The sequence below is a fragment of the Thamnophis elegans genome, chromosome 4, assembly GCF_009769535.1.
Source record: "Thamnophis elegans isolate rThaEle1 chromosome 4, rThaEle1.pri, whole genome shotgun sequence".
NCBI lineage: Eukaryota > Metazoa > Chordata > Lepidosauria > Squamata > Colubridae > Thamnophis > Thamnophis elegans.
In genome coordinates, this window is record NC_045544.1 from 92,672,091 (window position 1) to 92,699,621 (window position 27,531).

At 38.8% G+C, this 27,531-nt stretch overlaps 1 protein-coding gene across 2 annotated transcripts in view; it reads right to left on the reverse strand.

Annotated features, from left to right (window-relative positions):
* Positions 1-27,531, reverse strand: part of HHAT (hedgehog acyltransferase) — a 162,060-nt gene that overhangs the window by 114,536 nt on the left and 19,993 nt on the right. For both annotated transcript variants that reach the window (XM_032214920.1, XM_032214919.1), the window contains exons 5-7: positions 22,886-23,080; positions 21,226-21,438; positions 14,600-14,771 (exon numbers count right to left, since the gene is read on the reverse strand). In XM_032214920.1, coding sequence (XP_032070811.1) covers positions 14,600-14,771; positions 21,226-21,438; positions 22,886-23,080 — 580 coding nt within the window. The remainder of the gene's footprint in view (positions 1-14,599; positions 14,772-21,225; positions 21,439-22,885; positions 23,081-27,531) is intronic.

Genomic DNA, 27,531 nt, shown 5'->3' on the forward strand with positions numbered 1-27,531 from the left:
TTTTGTTTTCAGACTTGTTGTCTATATTCAGAAAAGCCTCAGAAATCAGATAGACATACAGATTCTGCCCTCCTGAAAGAAACACACACTGTTGGAAGTTGCTGCCCAAAATTGCTAATAAGCCTTGGCACTATGGTACTTAGCTCTCTTATTGACAAATATATTTTCAATTCTGGAGTAGAAAATATCTATTACAGATGCTAGGGCTGGGCAGGTATTATTGCTTTGACCTGTCATGGTTAAATGTTTTGTGCAGAACAAAACATTCTTTGCTACTTTAAGACATTGCCATCTCTGAAGTATCAAAGTTCAGAGGAAGCCCTTCATATCCATGACAAGATAACTCAAATTCGGGCCTTTAGAGAACTTCTCTTCAGAATGAAACTTAAACAGAAAACCTTAACCTCTTAGTTTTATGCTACAAAAGAGAGAAGAAAACCAACAATTGTAAGAAAGCATATTTTCAAGTACTATTTACTGATTCCGTAATCTTTCAAATAATAATAATATGTGTTAACATTCCCCAGCAGTAACAATTTACTAACTTGAATCAATTCATTTTCAACATTTTACAAAAATCAAAGTTCCATTTTCATGTATTCTATTTCACAAACATTGTATCATTCGCAATTGTTGCATTTTCATGTTATACAGGTAGTTGAGTTCTTTTTTAAAATTTAGAGTTAGAGTTATTAGTAGTCACTGCTAAAAGCATTAACAATGTCTTATTTTTAAGAATTTTATTCTTACCAGAAAACATTGTTTTTGTTAGATATAACACATTTGTTGGAATTTAGTTACTTATTAGACTTATATGGCCACTCATTTTATATACCATAAATCCTGAGCTGTTCACAACAATAACCATAAAACGTACACAATAATCCTACACTGCACAAAATTACATAGCAATGATGTAATCTTTAAGTAGGTTTCCTATAAGGTTACTGAAGGGTAATCTAGGAATAAGTTTTTGTACACTCATTTCGGTTCTTCTTCTAGTGTTGCTCTTCTCAAAATGGAATTCATATTTCACTTTCATCAACTCTGCATTTCTAATTTTTGACTGTATTAGTGTTTTATACATTTTTGAAGAATATACATTTCTACTTTTATAACACATATTAAGCACAAATTCAGATTTTATAAGTGATCTTGCCTGGATTAAACCCTTTTTTTAAAAAAAGTCTCAATCTGCAAACCCCTATTTATTTAATTCAGTTCTGAATTAAACTGAAACGGGGATGTGGACAAGGCTATGCGAGCTGTGAGTTCCTCCACCTGCATACTGGACCCGTGTCCCTCTTGGCTGACTGCCAACAGCAGAGAGGTGACACGAGGCTGGATCCAGGTGGTTGTTACCGCCTCTCTTCGGGAGGGACACCTCCCCACCGCGCTTAAGGCGGCGGTGGTGAGGCCCCTCCTGAAGAAACCGTCCTTGGATCCAGCAGTTCTTAATAACTATCGTCCAGTCTCCAACCTCCCCTTTGTGGGGAAGGTTGTTGAGAAGGTGGTGGCCTTACAGCTTCAGCGTACCTTGGAGGAAGCTAACTATCTTGACCCCTTCCAGTCTGGCTTCAGGCCCGGTTACAGCACTGAAACTGCTTTGGTCGCATTGACCGATGATCTCTGGAGAGCCAGAGATGGAGGCTATGCGTCCATCCTGGTTCTCCTTGACCTCTCAGCGGCTTTCGATACCATCGACCATGGTATCCTTCTGCGACGACTGCGGGAGGTGGGGGTGGGCGGCACTGTTTTACAGTGGTTCTCCTCCTACCTCTCGGACAGGTCGCAGTCGGTGTTGGTGGGGAGGGAGAGATCGTCCCCGAGGCCCCTAACCTGTGGGGTGCCGCAGGGCTCGGTCCTGTCCCCCCTGCTATTTAACATATACATGAAACCGCTGGGCGAGATCATTCGGAGGCACGGGATTAAGTACCACCAATATGCGGACGATACACAGCTGTATCTGTCCGCCCCGTGCCAACTCAATGAAGCGGTGGACGTGATGAACCGGGGCCTTGAGGCTGTTAAAGACTGGATGAGAGCTAACAAACTGGTGCTCAACCTGGAAAAGACCGAGTGGCTGTTGTGTTTTCCTCCCAAAAATTCGGCTAACGTTCCATCAATCAGGCTGGGGGGGCAAAATTTATACCCCTCAGACAGGGTCCGCAACTTGGGAGTCCTCCTGGATCCACAGCTGAGTTTTGACCACCATTTGTCGGCTGTGACCAGGGGGGCATTTGCCCAGGTTCGCCTGGTGCGCCAGTTGCGGCCCTACCTGAACCGGGAGGCTCTCACAACAGTCACTCGAGCCCTTGTGATCTCTAGGCTGGAATACTGCAATGTGCTCTACATGGGGCTGCCCTTGAAGAGCATCCGGCGACTTCAGCTAGTTCAGAACGCGGCCGCGCGAGTGATCATGGGCGCACCACGGTTCGCCCATATAACACCAATCCTCCGTGAGCTGCGCTGGCTACCTGTAGATCGTCGGGTGCACTTCAAGGTCTTACTTACCACCTATAAAGCGCTCCATGGTAGTGGATCTGGCTATCTGAGAGACCGCCTCCTGCCAATTACCTCCCTGCGTCCCATCAGATCGCACAGGGTAGGCCTCCTCCGAATTCCATCCGCCAGTCAGTGCCGACTGGTGACTACGCGGAGGAGAGCCTTCTCAGTTGCAGCTCCGACGCTATGGAACAACCTCCCCGTGGAGATCCGTACCCTCACCACAGTCCAGGCCTTCCGCACAGCCCTCAAGATCTGGCTATCCCGTCAGGCCTGGGGATAGGATTTATTCTCACCCCGCCCGAATGTTGAGTGAATGTTGTGTTTTTATGGTTAATTTTTTTATTCACATTTTTTTTCTTTTAAGTCTTGTCTTGCACTCCCTTCCCCCCATTGTTGTAAGCCGCCCTGAGTCCCCTCAGGGAAAAGGGCGGCATATAAATGCTCATTAAAATCTACAAAAATCTACAAATCTCTCAAAACTAATTCTTAACAGATTCCTATGTCATTCCATGTCTTCAACATATATTGAGCCATTTTATTAGTTAATTTACCAATAATTTTAATATTTTATAATTTTTCCAGTGTCTTCTTTGGTTTTCCATTATTAAAGTTATTATGTGTTTAACCAGAAATGCGTGAAGATACTAGTAAAAAATACCCTGTTTCCCTGAAAATAAGACTTCCCCGGATAACGAGCCCAATCGGGCTTTTGAGCGTATGCGCTAAAATAAGCCCTTCCTGAAAATATTGCAACACAACAGCATCCATTAGGATGACCATGTTCGCCGCCTCCTACACCTCAAAAATAATAAGACCTCCCCGAAAATAAGGCCAAGCACTTATTTCGGGGGTCAAAAGAAACATGGGTAGTACTAAGAAAGAAAAAAATTATTTTTATGCAATCTCTTTTTCTTAACAGAATCAAATTTATGTAATAATCAGCACAACAGCAGTTACTTAGGAGAAATGTCCGACAAATCACTATTATTATTCTTAACCAGCAAACTGGCCTTCTGCAAAGGGTCTTTGATAATTACAAAGATCATCCTGAAATTTCACTGTTGAGATATATTGGCTTAAAATTCCTTACATAGGTCCCATACATGTGCTATTGCTTCAATGCATAAAATGTTGTAGCAACTTTTGCCATGTTGAAAATTATTGAGAGTCTGAAAAGGCCCAACAAATATGCTAAGGTCAGTTTGAAGTGACCTAAACAATTCTGAAATGCAGTGCAGAAGTTCTAAAGATTTTGCAAGCAGCATAGTGAAAAATAGGAATGTGAGCTTTTGAGACTTTAGAACTCAAGATTGTGTTATTCAATTCCTCTTTCTCCGAAATGATCTCAGCACTTTTTGGATATCTTTTGAAGCAGACAAGACACGAAGGCTTCATAAAATGTGGTATATGGTAACTATCTTATTGTGCACAAAGCCTTTTGCATAATTTTGGATACAGATGTTTTACACTGAGAGAAAATGACATTGATTTCACATAGTGTAATTTAATTCTAAAGATATTGTAGAATTGTAGTTATAAAGATGTTTCTTAACTTGTGGAATAAATAACATGGTAATTTATATTCAAGATGAAGACATAGCTGTGAGATACACCATGGACATATTTATATACAGTGGCTCTTGGCTGTAACTCCTTCACAGTATTCTACTCTAGTCGGTTTTTTTCAATGGTGCTTAAAATATTATGCATCAAACTAGCTGCTGATGGATTTACTTCCAAAAAGGGTTTTATATTTTTAAGCTCAGGCCTTCATTCACTCACTACCTGAACTTAATTTTTATTGGGTGGAAGCTATAGCCTTTTCTTGGCATGCTCTTTATATATATCATGATTCCATCCTTAACATAATCAGAAAAAATGTTGTGTTCATACTGTCAGGATGTATTGGTCTTTTGCATTCAGCAGTATGTCCCTTCTTGTATTTTTGCAAGAATGTTACAACAGAGAAGAGGTTCCACAAATCTATAGTGCCGTTTAGAACCGGTTCCAGCTCCCTCCCCCCGCCCATCCGTACATCATCAAGATGAAGAGCGAAAGGAGGAATTCTGGGAGTTGAAGCCCACAAGTCTTAAAGCTGTCAAGTTTGAACACCCCTGGGGTTTTTTTCTAAAGGGTTAGGGGTGCAAGGGTCTTGTAACTTGACAGCTTTAAGACTTGCGTGCTTCAAATGCCAGAGTTTCTGAGCCAACATTTTGGTTGCTAAGCAAGAGCATTGTTAAGTAAGTTTCACCACATTTTACAAGTTGGCCATGCTCACCCAGTCACATGGCTGGCAAGCCACTACCACCCGGTCACATGGCTGGCAAGCCACTCCCACCTGGTCACATGGCTGGCAAGCCACTCCCACAAAGCAGGCCACACCCACAGAAGAGGTTCTAAAAAAATTTGAAACCCACCACTGGATCCATCTGAATACACTCCATGATCTCTAGGATCTAAACAAAGAATCAAGGTCAATGTGACTTTGACAGTTTTTTTAGGCATCTGCTTTCATTTGCCTTAACTCTTTGGACCCAATCTTGCGACACAATTTTGTGAGTTGTCTGCTCATGCAGTGCTGGAGATAAGCATGAAAAATTGCTTTAAAAGACTAGGCAATGCAAAATAGAGCTCTTGATTGGAACCAAGTCTTGGTTACTCAATCATTGGCTCAGCCTGCTATAAAAGTAAACTTTCTACTTTAGTTGAATCAGGCAGGAAATATTTTGATCCCTTGATGGAAGATTCTATACGTGGGAATGAATCTCATTTGTTTGATGGGGAAGCTACCAGACAACTTGTGGCTGTGGTAGGAAGACTGAAGATGTGGGCTACACTGGTGTAAAGTCTTATGAAATCAGAAAAGCAAGAATAAGATCAATTCCAAGAACGTGACTTTAATGCTAGTTTGTGGCAAAAGAAGATTTTTGAAAACTAAAATCAAATTCCCAGCCCTAATTATAGTGAATAAATTAAAGTGGAGTCTCTCTGAAATGTATTTTCTCGTGTCTCTCACATCTGGACTGTGTTGCCTTTTCTTACATAAACCAAACACCTCAACCTCCGCTTTTCACTTTTCCTCACAAAACAGCTTCAGAATCTGTCTTCAGAACTTGCTCCCCTGTGTTTACAAATGAAAACAATGATTGTAGCAAGCCTATTTATTAAGTGTCTGCAGTGCTTACAAATGTCTATTATGTGACCTTTTCTACTGGAGAAAGGACATACTCTATACCAGTGTTTCTCAACCTTGGCCACTTGAAGATGTCCGGACTTTAGATTTTTTTCTATTAGCCTAACAAAGGTGGAAAGCAGTACTGTCCATGGAGAACTCTAGAAAGTACATGAAAAAATACACTGAAATGTATTTCAGATGCAAACACTATTCAAAGACATATTTAACCAGGGCTATTGAAGAGCTAGGGGGGAAATTGCAAAATATAATAATTAGAAGAGTGTAGGGTAACCATCTTAATGTATCTTAAAATCATCATTTTAAATGCTCTGTGCTAAGGTAAAAATACATATTTTATTTTCACAAGCCTACCCACTGAAGGTCACAAAGGTGGTGATGAGAAAAAGAAGAGGCAGATCTAAATCCAGCTGCGACAGAACTACTTTGTTTCACCCACATCTCTCAGCTAACATTTCTCATCTTAAGTATATTAGATGGGACTGATAACGATGATCTGTTTCTATAAAGCAACCGTCATATTTTACTCTAAGGATATTTAGAGCCCTTAGGTAAAAAGTATTTACACAGTATTTGAACTGCACTAGATCTCATTAAATATCTTGTGCCAGAGTTTGTATTTTCTTATTTCAAAATTCTTCTTGCCCAGCATTATTTGAACAACAGCAGCAAATTTATTCCTTTGTTAATAGTTCATTAAAATGTCAATGAATGCAGAGACACCAACATCTTCCATCAAAAAAGTAGGAATTTTGAAACTGAATTTAGAAATAATTTGCTGGGTTATTAGTCTATTAATTAAAGATATCAGCCAGAACATTTCATATTAATTCTGAATCAAGAAGGTTTATTCTCCAATTTTAACAATAAAAATGAATAGTACTATTTAATGCTTGAAAGGGTACCAAGCAGTGATATACATCATCCTTTCTCAATATGACCAAAATATAATGCAAATTCATACTTTCTTATTCCATAGGGCTACAGCAGCTGTGGCATTTAATGTATTTTTTTTAAATGCAAACTACTATCAACTGGTTGTGCTAATCGCTTTTAGATGTACAGCAAATGTAGATTAGGGCATGTTTATTCATGGTTTCATCTCATAAAACTATATTACATGAAACAGCCTATAAAAGAAGAAGCTGAAAAGAACACTGCTAGATTAGTGCTTGGGACAAACTATCAAGAACAAATGGTGCCAAATTTCAAAAATAATTACCAGTAATAATTGTCAACTTGATGTTGGTGCTGGAATTAAGCTCAAGGCACAGATGGGTACTGAATGTTATCCAAGGATCAAATCCAATTATCTTCCCTATCTTCTACATTAGACTAGGAGTTGTTAGAGGAAAAAACAAGGCTTAACTGTTAAAACACTTAAGGAAGCTCTACCCCCAGATGTCATCCATTTCCCCAGATGCTATCTACGGCAGTGCATAGTTGACCAAATGTTCTTAAAGGAGAACTAAAGTACATTACCAGTGAACCAATACAGGGGCATCTCACTTCTACTCTAATTGGGAAACATGCAAGATAATTCTTGGAGAAATTAGTACTTCACCCAAACAGCACCTTTCTCTCTTGAAGACCCAGGCAAAGTCGAGCTTATCTTGATGTCACACCTGAACTTTAGTGGGGTCAACTTAAGTGTATGGCATGTGTTAGCCAGGGATTACCGAGGTGGCTGGCTGCCTCTGTGAAAGGAATTTTTTTGGGCAGTGTTATCTTTACCCGCAGGACACCTGAATGCCAGTAGGCAATCAGGGGAGGCCCCTTTCTTGTCCCGGTTTATTCGCTCACAGAAATCGAGCCGCCAACCTCAGCGGTGTGCAGGCCCAGCATCTTACTGTGTGAGCCACCACGGCCCCCTGTGCTGATATGATGTACTCAGTAAAAGGTCTTTTGAGACTGACTGAAGCCTCAGAGCCCTGATTCGATTGGGTTCATTACTCGGAACCATGACAGAATGGTTAGGAATATCTGTAGAGGTGAAAGATGAGCCTAACACTGGGAGAGAGATTTCTCATTCAGATAGGATAGTTGGGCCAGCTAATAGGCCAAATAATATCTTCAACCCCAAAACATTTGAACTCTTTTGAAGGCTGTGAATGTTCATGACCCGAATTGGTTAAAAGCTTTCTTTCCCCACAAGAATCTGTTAAGATCAAACACATGCACTTTTTACAGAAACACAATTCTTTTGTCTTATTGGTTAGTGCAATGTGTCAAAAAAGGCGATCATAAATGAATATCAAAATAAATTGATGATTTCAAACAGGTAAGGGTACAAAAGTATCATTTTAAGGTATATCATAATATCATGGTGGTCATTAACCTAATTAGCATACCATAAGCTATATTTCTAAAGTTGTCCTGACTGCTGAACTTATTTTCCTAGAATATAATTGAAATCAATTCAAAAAGTAAAGTCATTATACAGTATCTTAAGCTCCACGTGTATGTATGTGTAGGTAGACAGGTAGACAGACAGACAGACAGTATATAAATTTCTTCAGCTTGTTCTTGAATGCCAAGACTGTAACATGTCCTGAGCATCACTTCTAACTTTAGTGTAGTCCCAAAGGTACTTTTTCAAAAGGCAACTTGACTTTGTTATTACTTGAAGTCATTTTGCTTCTCATCCAAGAAGCTTCAGTTGCTTTTTGAAAAAAGCACCTTTGGAAGAGCCATGACTGAAAATCTCTATAGACAAATCTTAATGTTAGGGAAATCTACTTTCTGATCTATTCACACACAAAAAGCAGGAAAAATATTTTTAAATGCTAGCATACTATTATAAGGATAAAAAGAATACAGAAACAAAATCTGAATATTTCACAGAAAGCCCCTTGTAAAGGATAACTGCAAATCTAATAAAAAAGTTACTATGGGATTCTATGAAAGTTCAATTCACTTTACAATTACAAGTACAATTCTTTTATCATATATCAGTGTTTGCTCTATTCTTTATGGACAATAAGCAATATAATTTTTGCATCCTCCATTATAAGTATTATGCAAATTAAATAAGAGATAAAGCAAAAATCACAACATTACTGTCTAATTATATTAGCTCAAAGGGACTCACTGGGCTTAGCTCCATAATTATTTGAATGCCCAGTATTTAGGGGAGGAAAGCAGAATTATGTATATGTTATCTCTTTTAAAAACTGTGGAAACCTGTATATTAAAACTGGAAAATGTGACATTATTTTTGGCAAGATAATTTGCATATTGCAGTTATTGCTTGCAATAATAAAACACAAAGGGATCTCATAAATGAAATAAAGTAACAGTCGCAAATCGGAAGCAGCTAAAACATAAAAGGAGCATGTGCTATATCAAAACCATCTGTTTGGCAAGATAAACAGGAAACATTAAATCAGTTGGCCAAAAAAAGAAAGAAAAGACTAAGAAAAAGATCCTGATGGATTGTAGAAAATAAAATATCCCAGAGTCTGGAAGTTGCTATTGAAAACAGCCTCATTCATATAGGGAGAGCTGGATCTGTATCCTTTATACCACTTTTTCCCAGACATCCATTTATTCTTAGGATAAGAAATTATCAACAATATTCTGTCTTTTACTTCAGATTAACAAGGTAACACATCCCATCATTTATGCATTTTAAACAGAAATTATGTCAGCAACTAAATTATAATTTCATTGCCTAAACAGGATCCTGAACTCTTAATTTTTTTCTTCTGTTCAATTATATCTGGTTCTTAGAGACTGCCTAGACAAATCCCTGGAGTTTTCTTGGCAAGGTTTTTTGGAAAAGGTTTGCCATTGCATCCTTCCTAGGGTTGAGAAAAAACTACTGGCCAAGGTTACCCAGCTAGGTTTGTGTCTAAGGACTAGAATTCCCAGTCTCCCAGTTTCTAGGTTGATGCCTTAACCACTACACCAAACTGGCCATCAAACTCCTAATAAGCATTGGAAAAGCATTCCCAAAAATTTCAAATACAATGGAAGGTACAGTCTACTGCATAACAACTGCTCAACAAATGGCCACATTTCCAAATCTATAAGCATCAATTACTAGCATTCATTTTTTTAATTAAAGATCCATTTTTCACAAAGTGATGATGAGTGAATTAATTTAATGAAATGAACATAATGAACAAGTTTTTATGTCTACAAAAAATAATAGCAAATGAGAATAGCATTGATTTAATTATTAATTCCCCTTAGGAGCTAAAAGACAGAACTGGACTTTAGCGATCTCTCCAGCAGAATGTTTAATTGGTATCACAGGCATCTTCAATCTCATAATCAGTCACTCAGCCTATGTGTATAGGAAAAAAGTACTCTCTCGGGCATTTTGTGCAGCCCAATGAACATGGATCACAGAAAGAAAAGCAGAGAATTGCCAAAAGGGGGAACAAGAATATGTTGGTTTGTTCATGTTCTTCTGACCACAATTTAAGGTCCATGGAAATGTAGCCCAACTCCCAGGACAAAGCTGCAAGAGGAAAATTGACTCCAGATTGAACAGAAGGATAGTTTTAAAGGTGGAGAAAGAACCAAGGTAATTTCAAAACAGATTCTGGTTCACCTTCAAAATCAAGTACAACAATGTCAAGGGAAAGTGTCCTTCATTGTCTGACTGAAAGACCTCCCTGATAGAAGATCCAGGAACACCCTACTTCTGACAGACACAAAAAAAGCTAGACTGAAGTTTTCTTAAATGCATATCCTTTTGGCAGGATATCCATTGGATATATGAAACAAAATTAGAGTAGTTTGGTGCGCCATAAGAGTTCTATGTTCACAGAAGGAAAACTTATGCTTTTTAAAAAAAAATAAAGCAGGGCACCATTCCTACTATGAAACATGGAGGAGGTTCCATAATGCTATGGTTGCTTTGCTACCTTTTATATTGCATGCATTGAATCTGTGCAGGACACAATGAAATCAGAAGACTACTAAGGCATTCTAGAGCAAAAACATAATGCCCAGTGTTAGAAAGCTCTGCCTTAATTGCCTCTCACAGGTCCTCCAGCAGAATAAGGACCTAAAAAATTCCATCTTGGAAAATCCAAGAGTGGCTGAAAAGTAAACAATAGACAAAGTAGCCTCCTATGAATCCTATACAGCATCTATGGAAAGAGCTAAAACTCACAGTTGGAAGAAGGAACACATCAAACCCAATACAATTGGAACCATTTGTTCAAGAAGAGTGTGACAAATGACCAGTTGACAAGAGTCAAAGCTGCAAAAAATGTTTGACTGTAGCTATTACCTGATGCTGGAGGGAGATGATCACAACGGAAAAGGCATCATTTCATACCATACTGGAAAAAAGCAATGGTAAACTGTTTTTGTATTTTACCAAGAAAGCCACAAAGATATGAAATATAGAATGATTAATGATATAGTACTGGATGAAGGGCCTCCCCTACTGAATGGCATTCAACATGCTACTAAGGAAGAACAAATCATCTTTCAGAGTACTAATGTGTTTATGTCATGGCTAAATTAAGGCCTTTAGGATGTCTAGCTGTTGTTGTTGTTGCGATGTAGGAAAATAAAATCTGAAGCGAAATGTGGAGTGAATATGGATAAAGCTCAAACTGTGAAAGATGAAATAGATCAACTCCATGCTGACACACTACCAGGGTGAAATTGGACCTTTATAATCACAATATCTTACTGTTTACTATGGAAGATATGAACAATAAAGAAGTAATGATATTGTTTTCATAGTTTTAATAGGAAGGATATAACAAGGACAATATTTGGGAACAAACATTATTAATTAGAGTTTGTGGACAACACTTTAATATGATTATTCAAGTGCATGCAGCAAGCACTGATGCGGAAAAAGAGGAGACTGATGAATTTCACAGTCAGGTTCAAACTGAAATTAATAAAACATCCAAGATGTGCTGCTTATAACTGGAGACTAGAATACCAAAGTTATTAAGCTGGAAAGCAAAGTTGGATTCCACGGCCTAGGAATTGAAAATGAAGCAAGAAAATGACTTCTGCCCATTCAATGATTTCCTCATCACTAACACAATCTTCCAACATCCAAACTGATACCAATATACATTGTACAGGGTGGGGCATAACCTTTTCCTAGGGGGTCACAGCAAGATCGACAGCAGTTTACAACTTCCGCGACACCTCATTTTAAAGCCCATAAAAAACTGAATTGAATGAGCTATTAAATGTTAAATTTGCTTTAAGAATGGCTGGAAAATTCGATTCGGAAGAACAAAGTATCATTGACAGAATAAAATGCATTGCCTTTCGAGAGGCTCGCGAAACCGAAAAGTGGCCCAAGAAATCCTTCAAATTCGTGGAAAACGAGTTGATCAAAGGACAATCGGCCGATATCGAGAACGAGAAGGTTTGAAGCCATTCCACGTCATTTGCAAACCATTGAAAACTCAAACACACGTTCAAGATCGGCTTTGGTTGTGCGATTGGTTGTCTGAATGGACCGAGGAAGATTTTCTTCATTTGGCGCCATCTGACGAATTCTTCGTTTATGCCATTCGAAAACCGAATTTCCAGAACGATCGAATTTGGGCTAAAGACGTCGACGACATCGCCAAACATGAACGATATCGACAAATCGTTCGCAATCCGACTTGCATCGGGATTTTCGTCATTTTCACAGCCAAGAAACTGCATTGGGTTTTGAAGGATAAAGGGGAATCCTGGGATGGCAGTTATTTCCGTGAGAAAATTTTATTGGAGAATGTCATTCCATTTCTCAGTGATCCAGACAATGTCTTGGTGGTTGGTGAGGCTGTCTTTCTTCATGACAAAGCTCCTTGCATGCGTGCAAATGCGACTCAGCAATTGTTAAAGGAAAACAATGTCGAATTTTGGGGCAATGACGTCTGGCCGGGAAATTCGCCAGATCTCAATCCGGCAGAGAACATTGGGGCCATAATTAAGGATGAAGTGGAAGCTCTGATGATTCAGGAGCAAGGTCAAAATCGATATTCGGTTGAAACTTTGAGAATGAATTTGGAAACTGTGTTGAAAAATCTGGAAAATCGAACGGAACTGTTTGAAGATTTGTTGTGTTCTTATCCACCTCGTTTGAATGCTGTTCGAAGGGCTAATGGTGGTCATACTGACTATTAAATCGTGTCAATAAACTCAGTTTTTGATGGGCTTTCGAATGGTGTATGAATTATTTGTGTTGTTATTACAAGTGTTGCTGTGACCCCCTAGGAAAAGGTTATGCCCCGCCCTGTACTGCTCTGCAATATATTTAATGCTAGCAAAATCATTATGTTTAATGCTGATTGATGCTAGATAATTGAAAAAGTCACAGAATATCAGAAAGAAGTCAACATGGGCTTCATTTATTATGGAAAAGTCTTTGGTTATGCCAAACAGATTAAGATGTGGAATATCCTCAGGAAAATGGCAATTCCAGAACATCTCACTGTCCCCATGAAAAAGTATACATAGGCCAGAAGCCACAGTGGGATGGAACAGAACAAAGCAGATTCCAGATTAGCAAAGGATTGCAACAAAGCCACAGACTCTTCCATTATTTATTCAGTCCATATGCTGAATGTATCAAGGGAAGCTGGATTGGAAGAAGATGAGAGTGATTTTAGAATTGGAAAAAGAATCATCAATAACCTGCATTATGCAGATGATGCTACTCTAACAGCTAAAAATGCAAATTATCTGGAAGCTCTAAGTAATAGAAATTAAGGAGCACAGTGGAAAAATAAGACTAAGAAGATCACATTATGACAACAGATACAATAAACAGTCTTAAAATTGACAATGAAGATATAAACGACTAGTAAGCAAAAGTACTTGATCAAATATTAGAACTTGGGAGGGTAGCAATAAAGGCTTTGAAAAAGATATTCAGATGCCATAACATATCTATACCTACAAAATCCCAGCTGCCTAGAGAAGACTCTGCCAGTGGGAAAAATGGAAGAGTAGAAGAGGATGATCATCAGCAAGATGGATGGACTTGATTACAACAGCCCGCACAGTGGTACCTCGGTATTCATTGTTAATGGTTCCAGGAGACACAATGAATTCCAAAAATAATGAATACCAAAATTTTCCCATAAGGAATAATGTAGTGAGTCACAAAATAGGTGACAATGACAAGTTATAATTTGTGCTTCAAGTACCAAACAAATGATGAGTACCAAGACAAATTTTTCATGTTGAAATGCATGGACTATCAAATTCAGTGAATTTCAAAGCTATTGAGTACCAAAATACCACTGTACTATATATGGTGTATGAGTAATAACCAAAAATATAGCCCTTATAGAACGTATAAGCTGTGTTGAGAAGGGGAGGAGCAATACACTTTGAGGTAGAGAATCTATTGCACTTCTGCTGATACCACTGGTGCCTGGCTCAAGTTGTCTGTGCAGTGTAATGATACAAGAACCTGAATAGTCACATGGGCCATTCTTTGAGTAGCAAATTACATTTCTCAAGCACCACACTTGGTAGAGCAAGAGTATAAACGGTAGACTAAGAGTATAAATGGGTGAAAATTGATGAGGGTTATTAAATACTTATGCTCCCTTTGTTATTTCTCTGCATAATTTCTCTTTTTCTAACCTAAGCATGCAGCTTCCCTAGCGTGGGAAGCTTAAATAGGAACTCAGTCCTTGTAGCCCAATGAACACATAGATACATTACTGCTTCCCTCAGTGAGAAGGCAATGTTAATCATCTGTGAATATCTCTACTTCATTTCTGTTGAACCAAGCAATGTTCAAAAAAGGTAATTATTTGAACCAATAAATTCATGCTGAAATTCATTCTGTTGCTTCTGTTATTGGTGAACCTGCTGGGGACATAGATTCTACACTGAGTTAGGATTAGCCACCTAATAAATACATAACAATCAGTTCTATACACAAAGACATACACTCACCTAACGTCCAGTAAGTTACTGCTTCCAGGTGTGAAATGCTGCTGTAGAGAGCATGCATATACATAAAGTGAATCATCAATTCTGCCAACCACCACCAAATCAAAATACGAATGGCTCCCCAGATGAAAATAGATAGATTGGACTTCCAACTGCAGGATTGTTGTTTGCTCATCTGTATTAGAATAAATTAAACATCAATACTGTATAGAATTGGATTTTAATTGACTTTTCTTTCCTTTTTAATTCCAATCAGAATTTTTATTTAGTGTCTGTGTTTGAAAATTAAAACATGTAAACAATACAAAATGCATTGTGCTTGCTGATAGTCTTGGATTTTTGTAATCTGAAGAACATATGCATTTAATCGTAATATGGGAGATAATAAAGAAATTTGTAAAAATGATGAAACATACAAAAAAACACTATTCTGGAGCAAAAACAGTTTTCAGATGAATGGGACTGATTGATAGGCAAATTGAGGGAATATGTCCTTGCAACAACTATATTTTTTTATCAGAACATCCCCATAGCAATTGCTGAATCTCAAGATACAAATGTTTCTTCTAACATATGTATGTATAATATATCTCAGTTACTTCCTGCTCTTCTGATATCTGTAGAAAACAATCATTATTCTCTGTAGGTAACAGAAGGGCAGGAAATAGCCTGAGATGTATTTCAAATGCATACATCACATTTTCCCCTCCTGTCTGAAATGTATAATACCCATGCATCTATTTCAGAGGTGGTATTTAGCTGGTTCGCACCAGTTTGCCTGAACCAGTGGCAGAAATTTTGCTCAGTTCGGTGAACTGGTAGCAATGGCCAGCTGGCCACGCCCCCGGACCAGTCCCCGTTGCCGATTGCTCACCCCACCCACCCGGTCATTGCTCGATCACCTGACACTTTGCATACTGAGCTCTCAAAGAGGCAGCGGCTGGCTGCAGGCCGCTGAAAAGTCCTCCGGTCGACGAAAAAGCTGCTGCTGTCATTACCATTTTCTTCACACATGCGCATCCCATTGTCTTGCAAGTCCATTTGGAAGGTAAGCAACCAGAGGCAGTGGAGGAGGAGGAAGTGGGGCCACTAGAGAAGGGAAAACGGGGGCGACAGGCAAAGGGAGGGCGGGGATAGATAGGCAGAAATCCTAAAAATGTCCCTACCTTTTCCTGTGGGCATGGTTTGGTGGGGGGTTATGTGACTGACTGGGTGTGGGCATGAGTAACATCAAGTTGGCCATGCCCAATCAGTCACATGGCCCCCACCTAGCCCCGGCCATCAAACCGATAGCAAAAAAAATTTAAAACCCACCACCGATCTATTTGTCTGCAGAGGTGTGTTTCCCAATTTTCTTTTGGAAGAGAACCTCTCCTGTGAGCACTGTTAAATAAATAAACACTGTAGTGAGCCTTGATTATTGCTTTCTGGATCCTGGGTTTGATTCCACATTACCAAAACAACAATCTATAGAACAATTTGCTGTCCTCTAGATATGATAGATCACTCCCAGAATTCTTAGTGAGCATAGTCTATGAACATGCTGTTGAAGAAAGCCTAGTCGTGACTGACATGTGAAGACCATACATATGGCATCTTATTTATCTATCGAATTTATACACCACCCAACTGACTGTGAGTGACTCATAACACTATTTAAAAGTCAGTATTAGAAACAGATTTAAAAATAAATAAAAGCAATATTAAAACAATAAAAATAAAGGCAGATTTTGAAAGTTAAAGCAGAAGGAACACCCTAAAGTCGTCTACCACTCCCACGGTTTGTCTAGCACTAGTAGATCCTCATGCCAGCTGGCACAGCCAGATCATCAGGGCTTTTATCATCCACATATTAATATTGTCATCATACTGCAAATAATGTAATTCAATTATTCCTAATCTTTGATCCAGGGAGCACCGGTAGTCACAAATGATGCAAATGGTCACATTACCGGACATTAGAATTCTCACCAAACATTTCTTGTGGAACACTGAAATTTTATAAGAATTGGTGATCTCTTAAGATTGCAAACTTTTAAAAGTATTCCACTAGCACCACTTGGAAGCAGGTAACATGTATGCCATCTTGCTCTCAAAAGCCATATTCACTGATAATGTCTCTTACATAATTGTTTTCCTTAAAGAAAATATATTTCTTATGCCCTCTTATGAAAAAACATATGTAAACAGAATTAGTTTCAGTTTAGTATCTCTAAATAGAAGTGCAGCCTTATGCAAAAATTCCTTTTTTGATGTCAAATATCAGTTTTTAAAAAAAAAAAAAACTTTTGCCAATTCAAACTAATAATGTTAGTCGCCTACCATTATTAATTTTCTTTTGAAAATAATATTTCTGTGTATACTTTAGATTCTCAGTTGCATGGCATCATGAGTTGTATGATTTTATTATTACATAAAAATAATGAATTCATCTAGCATTTTTAGCATAAGAATTCCCTTGCCTTGGGCATTTTGATAATGATATACAACATTTAGCTGTTGGATTACATGGATAAGCTCCTAACCCAGTGATGGCTAACCTTTTGGTCATTGCATGCCAAAAACATGTACACATGGATGCAACAGGCAGTTCATGCACCCGCACCCATAATGCAATATGTGCACATCCCCCCTGCATGGCCCGCCCCCTGCACATGTCCATATGACCCCGCCCCTGTTCTCCCCTCTACCCACACATGTGCATGTGCCATCCTGCGGCCCGTTTTTAGCCAAGTAGGCCTTCCTGCAGCCTCCTGAAAGCAAAAACAGACTGTGAGGGGGCATCCGCTCGCCACTGCATGTGCAGCAGAGACCTGAAAATCAGCTGGCCAGTGGGAGCACGCTGCATGCATGGTAGAGTTGAAATGGGGTGATGGCTCACATGCCCACAGAGAGGGCTCTGCATGCCACCTGTGGAATGCATGCCACAGGTTCGCCATCATGGCCATAAAAAAATTGGACATTTTAAAAAAAAAAACATCTTACTTTTATACCACTATTGAATTATGATTATTGTCTTTCACATTTATAACTTTCCCTAAATTCAGCTTATGAAAAGTAAGCGAATTTCCCTGAGCAAGTTTGCTCATTCTGTAACATTTCATTCAACCTATAATAGCTGGCAGAATTCTTTCCAAAGGGAAGTGTGGTATATTTGAATGTCATCAGCGTTCAAGCTTTTATCACCTGTTGAGATAATTGTTTCTGAAACAAGCTTTTTGTTCTCGGATGGATCAGGGAAGAAATATGATGTTTCCGATCGTTTAGGCAGAACTGGTTGAAGGTGAAGGGTATATATGACTTAGATATCTCAATTTTATATTTCTTCTAACGTCTATGAAATTGTTTAATAGGATTATATATCTGATCTCCTGCTCAACAGGATTACTCCTCCTTCCCTAAGATTATTGTAGACTTTTGACTATTAAATATAAAGTAGAATTCTGGGGTGTTTTTAAGAAGCTATTTCCTTAGTTGTTGCAGAAAAAGGAATGAGGAAACTCCTCATTTAGCCAACTTCCAATTTCTTTACTTGATTTTTCCCCCTCTATTTTTCTTCTGTTCATTGCTAGGAAGTGATTACACAGATGATTGGCTTATTCTCCATAAAGAATAGAAGATTACTTAATGACTCTTATTACATCTTTCAGCAAGCTTGCCAGATACCACACTGACTCATCTTTAATAACATCTCACTATCTGCAACTACTTTAAAGAAACTATCTTCAAAGCACTGTGGAGGAAAGAGAAAACACATCCCCAGAGTGTTGTCAATTCAGTTCTGATGCATGCCAATCATACATCTTAAGGCATGTTGACACACCTGTTTCCTGTTATATAGCCAACATTAAAATACTGAACTATGAATAGCAGCTGAGATGTTTAAGGCCACTGGGTGGCTAATTTCCTTGCAAAGTAGGAAGCAACATAGTTTCAAAACTCTGCCAACTTACCGCCACCAAGTTGCCGCAGGACAACTCTCCACAGTCAACTCACCACTGGCACAACTCACCATGGGCAGCTGGAGGGAGATCCAGGCGGGCAGGCAAATGGATGGGCAGAATGCAGAGCATGTTGGGGCAGGGGGCGGAAAGGAGCAGTAGCTGGGGCCTTCCCATTTTCACACCCCTCGTTGTTGCCACACCAGGCTCCAAGCAGAAGAGGCTGGGGATGGCAGTGCTGGTAGTAAGGGTGAGAGGTGTGGAAGCAATTGCATCAGCAATGGTTCTGAGCCCGGTGCCACATAACATTGATGACAGCTGCAAGCACGGCACAGGGATTGAAGCAGCAGCCATTATGAGTCCGGTGTGGTGATGGCAGCAGCACATCGGGCTCGGAGTTGCTGCCGTTGTCACACAGGGCTTCAAGCCTGGTGCAGTGGTCACAGCAGTGTGTTAAAATAGGAATCTCCCAGCTGCCTCTGCCTCGCCACCACTTATCTGTTGCTCTGTGTGCTCTGCCCACCTGCTCACTCACCTGCTCCAGGTCTCCCTCCAGCCACCCACAGCAAGTTATCCCTGCAGCAAGTTGCTCTGTGAAGTTGTCCTGTGGTCCTGTGAATTGGCAGCAGCAAGCTGATGGAGGTGAGCTGGCCATGGGGATCTGGCTGAAGCAAGTTGTCCCATCCAACTCCAGGAAGGATACAGGGGTTGATCAGAACCGCTAACAGCCTGATGAACTCAGACTAACATCCAGTTCTAAAAAAGATTGATGGCTGGTGAGAGGGATATTAAGAATCTAAGAAATAACTCCCTCTGATCTATGAACTTCATATGTACAAAATGTACTTTTTCCAAATTTTATATAAACATATAGATCTATTTTATCAACAGGCAGAGCAAACTGTGCTCTACTTTTCCCAGCTCCCTCCAGAGAGGCCATTTCTGTTTAAAATAAATTATGGAAACAGGCCAATATTTAAAACATTATCCATTTAAAATCTCATCAACATGAATTTTTCAAGTAAGAAAAATACAATTAAAATAGCTAATGAGAATAATCATCTAATATAAATTCAAAAGGAATTTTCTAGCATGAATTCTCAAAGGGCCTTGTACCAGAGCTATTAAAAATTCTCTCTTTGAATACCTAAAACTCTGAATTTTTTTTCTCCAGGCCCTGACATGCCATCAGCTCTATGCAGACACCCTTCATGTCTCACATGGTTGAAGTTATTTTTAAGAAAACGGGGCTAAATCTAATAAGCAAAAATTCAATATCCAATTCTAAAAATCACCATAGCTTCAGTTTACTTGTTCACAGATTCAGAATCAAAATGAATGGGCCTGGCATAATACTTTCAAATCTATAGTTAGTGTATTCCCAGCAAATATTCTACTTCCATTATAGCTATCTCCTACTCTTAATAATTGACTACCACCATGAAGCTACACTTCTCAAGATTCAGCTAAATACTCAACTAAAGTTAAAATTTCTTGAATTTGTACCCAATAAATTTAGCCCTACTCCGGGGATAGCACAGACTAAGTCTTTCTCATCCTCAATGTATTTGAAAAATATAGTAATATTCCCATTCGCTTTTCTGGGCCATTATATCCAAATTTTCAATAGATCTTCTGAACCTGTTTGAGGTTTTCTGCATAATTTTTAAAAGTAATGTTTTCAATTTAGTATTCCAAAATAGCATGGGGCTTACACAGAAAAATTCAAATTATTACTTTTCATGGTCTGAAAATTATAAGAGGCCTGATGGCTCAGTGGCTTCATGATGCTGAATCCATCATCTCTGCACCAGCAGTTCAAGTCCAAGTACTGCGTGGTGGAGTGAGCTTCGATCACACGCCTCAGCTTCTGTCTGCCTAGAAGTTTGAAAGCATGTTTTATGCAAGTAGATAAACAGGTACCACTTCGGTGGGGAGACGAATTGGTGTTCCATATAAGTAGTCAGATTCCTGCCAGCTCTGAACCTTCCTGGTTGCAACACCCATTTGTGATGCAGCTCCAGGGAAGGGAAGGGAGCTTGGATGACACTGCAGGAAGAGCTGCTCACCTTTTTATCTGGTGTGAAGTCAACTCGCCTTCCTGTGGCATACCTTGGGAAGTGCGTGAATCTCTCTCACAACAGAGCTGGTAAACTGACATCCAAACTACTATTTTACAATAGCATTGTGGTCTCCTGGCTAATATAACAATACCATATGCTAATCATCATCATCTGAAAATTATGGGTCTATTACTGAAGAGTAAAATTACCTGAGAGTTTTTTCCCCCAGAAACATCATATTGCTAACTGATGCTTGACATTTAACTGCATTCCTAACATTCATTCTATTTGAACTATTGTCAACCAATATTTCTCATCCCAATTCTGTATGTTTTAGTATTTTCCCTCTTCTATAAATGCAGACATTTGATTTACTTATAATGAATTCTGTTTGGATAGAATGTTAATTTAAAATCCATATAATACAATCAACACTATGGCCATGCCTTTATTTAATGTAAACTCTGGGTTCCTTCTATTACAGAAACCATCCAAAAGTTTTTGTGCAGATTAATTTTGGTTGCTATCACTTTCTCTGACATGAAGTAAGATATTAAAAAGTAGCATCAGAAGCAATACAAAAACATACTGTCAAGAACATCAAAGCAATCCAAAGTGTTGTTACCTGTGCATAAAATTCATCAAAGGTGATAACAGGTCCATTGTGAAACACAGGATAATAGAATGTATATGACAACATCCAAAGGAATGAATGCTGTACCATCTCAGTACTCCTATCCCAACAATATTCCAGACTGAAGCTTGTATAATAGAGACAGCGTACAATCAGGGTGAAAACTAGTAGATAATACTCATTTTCACTGGCATACCAGCCTCTCTGAAAAAAATGAAACCAATTTGAAGATTACGTAAAAATTAACATAGCTATTAAAAGTAATATTCCATAGCCAGAAAATTTATTAAGATTTATAAAAGAAAAACTCCATAATTGCTTCACATTATCCAAATGCTTCCTATGAGTTTTACTGGTGAAAGGTAGCATTAGACAAAGTCGGAATACAGCCAACAAATTCATTCCATAGCAATAGCACTATAGCAGGGTTATCAAACTCATGGCCCACGGGCCAGATGCATCAAGTGCTGACCCCAGCCCCGCCTGGTTTAGCGAAGGGGGGAAAAAGTTCTGATATGTCACATGACAACGCCATGATGACTCAGATTTGACATCCCTGCACTATAGCAATAGCCCTTAGACTTATATACCATTTCATAGTACTTTGCAGTCCTCTCTAAGTGGTTTACACAGTCAGCATATTGCTTCCAACAATCTGGATCCACATTTTGCCAATCTCAGAAGAATGGAAGGCTGAGTCAACCTTGAGCTGGTGAGAATCGAACTGCTGGCAGTCGGCAGAATTAGCTTGCAGTACTGCATTCTAACCACTAACCACTGCACCATCACAGTGCCCAATTATTTCATTGAAACTATTCTAAGTTAGCCTGTATGAATTTAGGAAAATAATCTTCCAGGAAGCAAAATGAAAGTGCTGCATTATCCAAAACTCCCTTAGCGACTTAGGCCCACAGTCTAAAGTAATATTTATTTCTTTTTACACACACAGTACATACAAACACGTATGTATATATATTTACACATATAGTATATGTATATATCTCTGATACATACACATACATACATACACATACATACACATACGGACACATGCTATTGCAGATTCTCAAATAAGCAAAGCTGAGTCTTTAAGAAACACTGTTTTACAGTGATCACTATTACAAATGATAAGCATATACATAAACCTAGAATTGTTGCTTTCAATTGTACTGCAGTAATTTGCATTTGCATTACTGAGATATAGGTATATTAACTGGTACAGTATATGATTTTGCTGCCACTTCAGAACCACTTAAAATTCATCTGGCTTACTTTACATCAACTTTTCTTCAAGTTATTTTCATCTCCTTCATGCTATGGTTTACTATCAGCCTCAGTTAAGAAATGCCAACTTTAGCCACTGGCCATTTAGTATTTAATTTTTTTTATGCCTACATTGTAGGAAGGAATCAACACAATTCTTGCTTTAAAAAAATTATCAGGTATCAGGTCATTGTTTTCTTTTTGTAAAATAAACATAGTAACTATGTATTTTCAATAATGTACATACATACATGTTTTATTTCTAAATTTCTAATGTGGAAACATTGTAAGCATACTATAACATCTTCTAAGAGTGATTCCTCTAAATTTCTCAAAATCCCAGACTTTTACAAAATAAACACACACAAAAGTTACATGTGTAATTTACCTTCACTTCTTCTACGGCAGATAGTCGCAGAGTTGACAACAGAAGCAAAGACGTCAACCATGTAAGCATTGGATTTTTCAACTGGGCTACTAAATACGAGATACTGACATGTAGAAAAATCATAGTCAGTCCTTTGGACCCCAGTAGAAACCAACAGGCAGCAATTCCATACACCATCAGAAACCAAGGTTTGTACTGAAAAGTCAGAGAGAATGGGTGATGAGATGTCACACATGAATAAGGGATAACAAAAATGCAGGAATTATTCAGTATTGCTTTAATGTCATGATTACGAGTAATGCTCCCAACCAATTCAAGATTCTGAGGCCTTGGCTCCTCAAAAATCCAGTTTACTGGGTACATCATATTGGCACAGTCCAAAGTGACACCAAGCCTGAATAATTCTCGTGTTTTGGGTATAATTAAAGAATAAATACTGTCCACCCCCTCTCATGTAACAGGTCACATTAGCCAACCAAGCAGGTGATGAACTTCTCAGCATTCCCTCCTGTCGTTGCTAGGGCACATTGATTTGGCCTTGGTTCTCAGGAGCCTTATTGTTGTTATGTCCGGCACATTGGAAGAAAACATTCTACATTCCATTAGTCTCCCTCCCTCCCCCATAAGTATGGCAACTAAGAAATGTAGCAAGAAAAATATGGTTTCGGCTAGAGTGGTTTTGAGAGTTGACAGGGTATTTAGCAGCACTCATCCTGGTTGTCTATGTCAAATGCCATATTAAATAAAGGGAATCAATAATGATCAGACTCTTGGTTCAACGGTTAGTAGGCAGAAAAATAGAATTTTGGCAAATGAAAATGCCTTAATGCTGGGATATATAAAATGGAAGTGGATATAAATTTCATCTGATCTATTTGGCTCATTCCTTATGAAAGGAGCAATGAGGAGCAGATCTGAACAGAATCTCAGCAAAACAGAATGAAGACTCTAAGAGGACATGACTCACTGAATTAGTGACCTCCCCCATTCCACAAGGATCTATATGATTGCAATGTGCTCTATATGGGACTCACCTTGAGAGTACTCAGAACCTCCAAATGGCCCCAAATGCAGCTCATAGGTAACTATGAGATTCCTCATTTCATTCATGTAATACCATTATTCTGCAAGGTATAGTAGTGGGCTTCTGGGTGCTATTCAAATTGGTGTTCACTTAGAAACTCTTTATGGCTCAGGTTCTGGTAGCCTATGGGATTCTTCTCCTCCTGTCAGCTTAAAAGCACTGTAATTTCGTGAGATCTGGGACCAGCATGCCCCTGAAATCCATATAGCCCCGACTCTCTTGGCTTCCACAAAGCTGTAACAGTCTAGCTCTTTTATCAGAGCTGGGCTGGGCTGGATTAGTCTATTCCACGATGATAGTGGAGGATTTGCTTATATTATTATCTTCCTAAATGTGCATGAAATGCTCTTTACATGGTTTTGATTGTTTTTAGTTATTAATTTTTTTTTCAAATTTTTTTATTTCCATTCCATTCTATACAATCACATGTTTACTGTGCATAACCGGGGCATATAACATTGAATAATAAACACAGCCCTCGCTTATATAGAAAATGCCCTCTGCAATACAAACCCAATATACCTCCTTGATCCACCATACACCCTCTTTCAACCCCCTCCAACTTTCATTCTTCCTTCTTACATACCTCTCTACTACCTACTTCATTAGTTATTAATTTTTGATGTTTTAATCCTACTGTGTAAGTTTCCTCAAGCCACTCTATTACTGAGATGGTATACAAGTTGACAAATAAATTAAAAATATACTGCATGTATATATAAACACACACACACTTAATTCATCTTTGAATTAAGGATTATCCCATCACAAAATTGTTTTTCCCTGGGCTTAAATGAGCAGCTCACTCAAAAAAAAAACCCCAACCCCAACCCTCTGGCCTCAAGACGGGTCGAAGGATTCTAAGAAAAGTTTTAGCTGAGAGAATCACTGCAGGTACTGTTTAGGGTACATAAACTATCCATTCAAGCTCATCCAGACATGTCCTCATTCATCCTGCCTTTGAAGACAAGAATTATTCAAATAATTCTAACTATGAAACACAGTACTGTAGAGCAGACTCTTAAAACAACTTGAATATATTAGGGAAAACAATGCACGTAAAAATATTATTTTCCAATGCAAATTTGAAATGGGAAGAAGAACTTTGCTGTTCTGAAAAAACACATCTGCAAAGGAAAAGCACAGAAACTTGCCGTTTAGAAACAAGCAAAAATTAGTTCTCATAAATTCATTTCCTGTCTAAAACTGAGCACATAGATCTTTTTTTTTCTTTCTTGACTTTTTCATCCTCAAATTTTAATAAGCTTATAGCACAGCATTCTTCCACCACTACTCAGCATGGAGTTCGTTAGAAGTGAACCCTGAAGGAATATGTGGGGGACCCTGCCAACTTATTCCCACTGTTGAACAACTTGAAGATAATTACTATTTTCCAAAAATGGTGGGGTGGGATGGGATGCCCAAGGCGAGTAGTACATCTCAGCTATTCAAAGGACCCAAGATTAATAGATAGAAAGGAGGTAGAGAAGCCCAAAGTCTGAGTTGTGAGAAGAAATGAGTCTATTTTCAGTCCTGCAATTCGAAGAAAGAAGAGGGATTCAAAGATCTTTTAGTTTGAAAACCTTATACGGACGTTAGCATTTTTCTACAGTTACTTTAGGCCAGATGTATCAAATAGGAGGTGACCCACAAGCACTTTCAACAAGTCACAGAGATAGAACTTATAGATGAAAGCTAAGAAACATCTATATAATTATTTATTAAATATGTATACTGCCTACCTCTCTACCAAGTGACTATCCTAGGAGATAGGGCAATAGACTGACTACTATATGTCTGGAAACCTTGCCTTCTTCAAAATTTATGGGCTTTTATAGCGAAAGATGCTGAATCTCCCTTCAGATCTATCTGACCTGTTCCAGGAAAACTGGTATTACGTAAGCATTCCATAATTGCCATAAACTAGGGCACATTCCTTACCAAGTTATACAACATGCCAAAACATAGAATAAGGAGAAAGATGCTTGGTTTAACATTAGAGAATCTTGCCTCACTCTTATTTATCATATTTGCCTCTACTGAGACCAGCATGCCTAACCTTAACTTATTTTGGGGGCATAACCACAGAACAGTGTGATTAAACAGGAATCTGAGCATCAGCCTTTGTTTCTCAACCTGGCAACTTTAAGATGGGGGGGGACTTCAACTCCTATTGCTGGCTGGGGAATTCTGGGAGTTGAAGTCCGCCCATCTTAAAGTAGCCAAGGTTGAGAAACACTATATGCCATAGCACACTGAGTGAAATCAGGGTTGTAATATAATTTGACATTCTGTGTGGACCAGTAAAAACTTTGTAGATAGAAGCCATTTTGCTTTTCTCCATGCTTCCTTTGAAAACAAATCCTCTGAACCATAACTACTACAGTCAGTTTTGTATGAGTGAAGTTATTTACTTCGACATTTCTTTAAAAAGATTCCAGATGAAACTGAGGAACTCCATAGATTCTCTCTTTTACACTGATATGAAAGTAATGTCCTTATTAAAACAGATAAAAATATACATAGGCCTTGCTTAATTAAGACAATCAGTAGGAACTAGCATATACTGTTGATTTAAAAATCAACCTAATAGCACTGGCTTCAAATCAACAAACTAAAACAATTACTTTCATTTAAAAATAATTACACAACTGCTTTCATTGTAATTATAGCAACATTTTATTTGTTACTTGCAATCCTCCCACATGTTGTCCACAAGGTATTTTTAAAATGGGATATTATTCAGATGGACTTACTATATTTAGATTGCTGTCATATACTGTCAATCAGAATAAAGCTTAAAAACCATTCATTCAGTGACTATTTCAAGTTACAAAAGTGCTAAACAAATTATACTTATGCCCAGACCTCAAAGTTATGGCCGTAGCAGCACCCCTGAAGTCAGGTGATTAAAATTCACTCTGTATTTACAATTGCAAGGTACATTTCAACCATCTGCCTATCTCCCCCTTCTCTGCCCTTTTAGCCACTCTGTATTTCTCCACTCGGTTACCCCACCATTCCTGCCACTCTGCCACGCACCCCTGCCACCTGCCCTGTGTTTTGCAAAACCCACGCCTTCTTCTTCCAACTACTGATGAGGTGTGCCTGGCTTCATAAAGGCAGGAGCAGCAGAGGCCAAGGTAGAGTATCGGAAATGCGGAGGGGCGGAAATGACACCAAGGGGCAAAGTACAAAGTATCAGGGGCAGATGAGCACAGGGCAGTGGAGGTGTGGGGCAGAGTGCAGAGTGGAGCACAGGGATGGCAGGATAGCAAAACACCAGATGATGGAGGCAGTATGGTGCAGGAGTGCAGAGACAGGGGGGGTGCAAGGAGGCAGGACGGCAGGGGCAATGGAGGGCAGGGTGACAGGAGTGCAGGGCAGACTGCAGAGTGGCAAAGGCAGCAAAGTGAAGGGTAGTAAGAGCAGAAGGGGAAAGAGAATGTTTTGTTCCACATCCTAAAAAAAAAATCAGTTCCTATTCTTACCAAGACATCATGCAACTAAAATACAACATTTCTTCTAAGGAACACTGTAATATCACAACTGCTACCTAAGG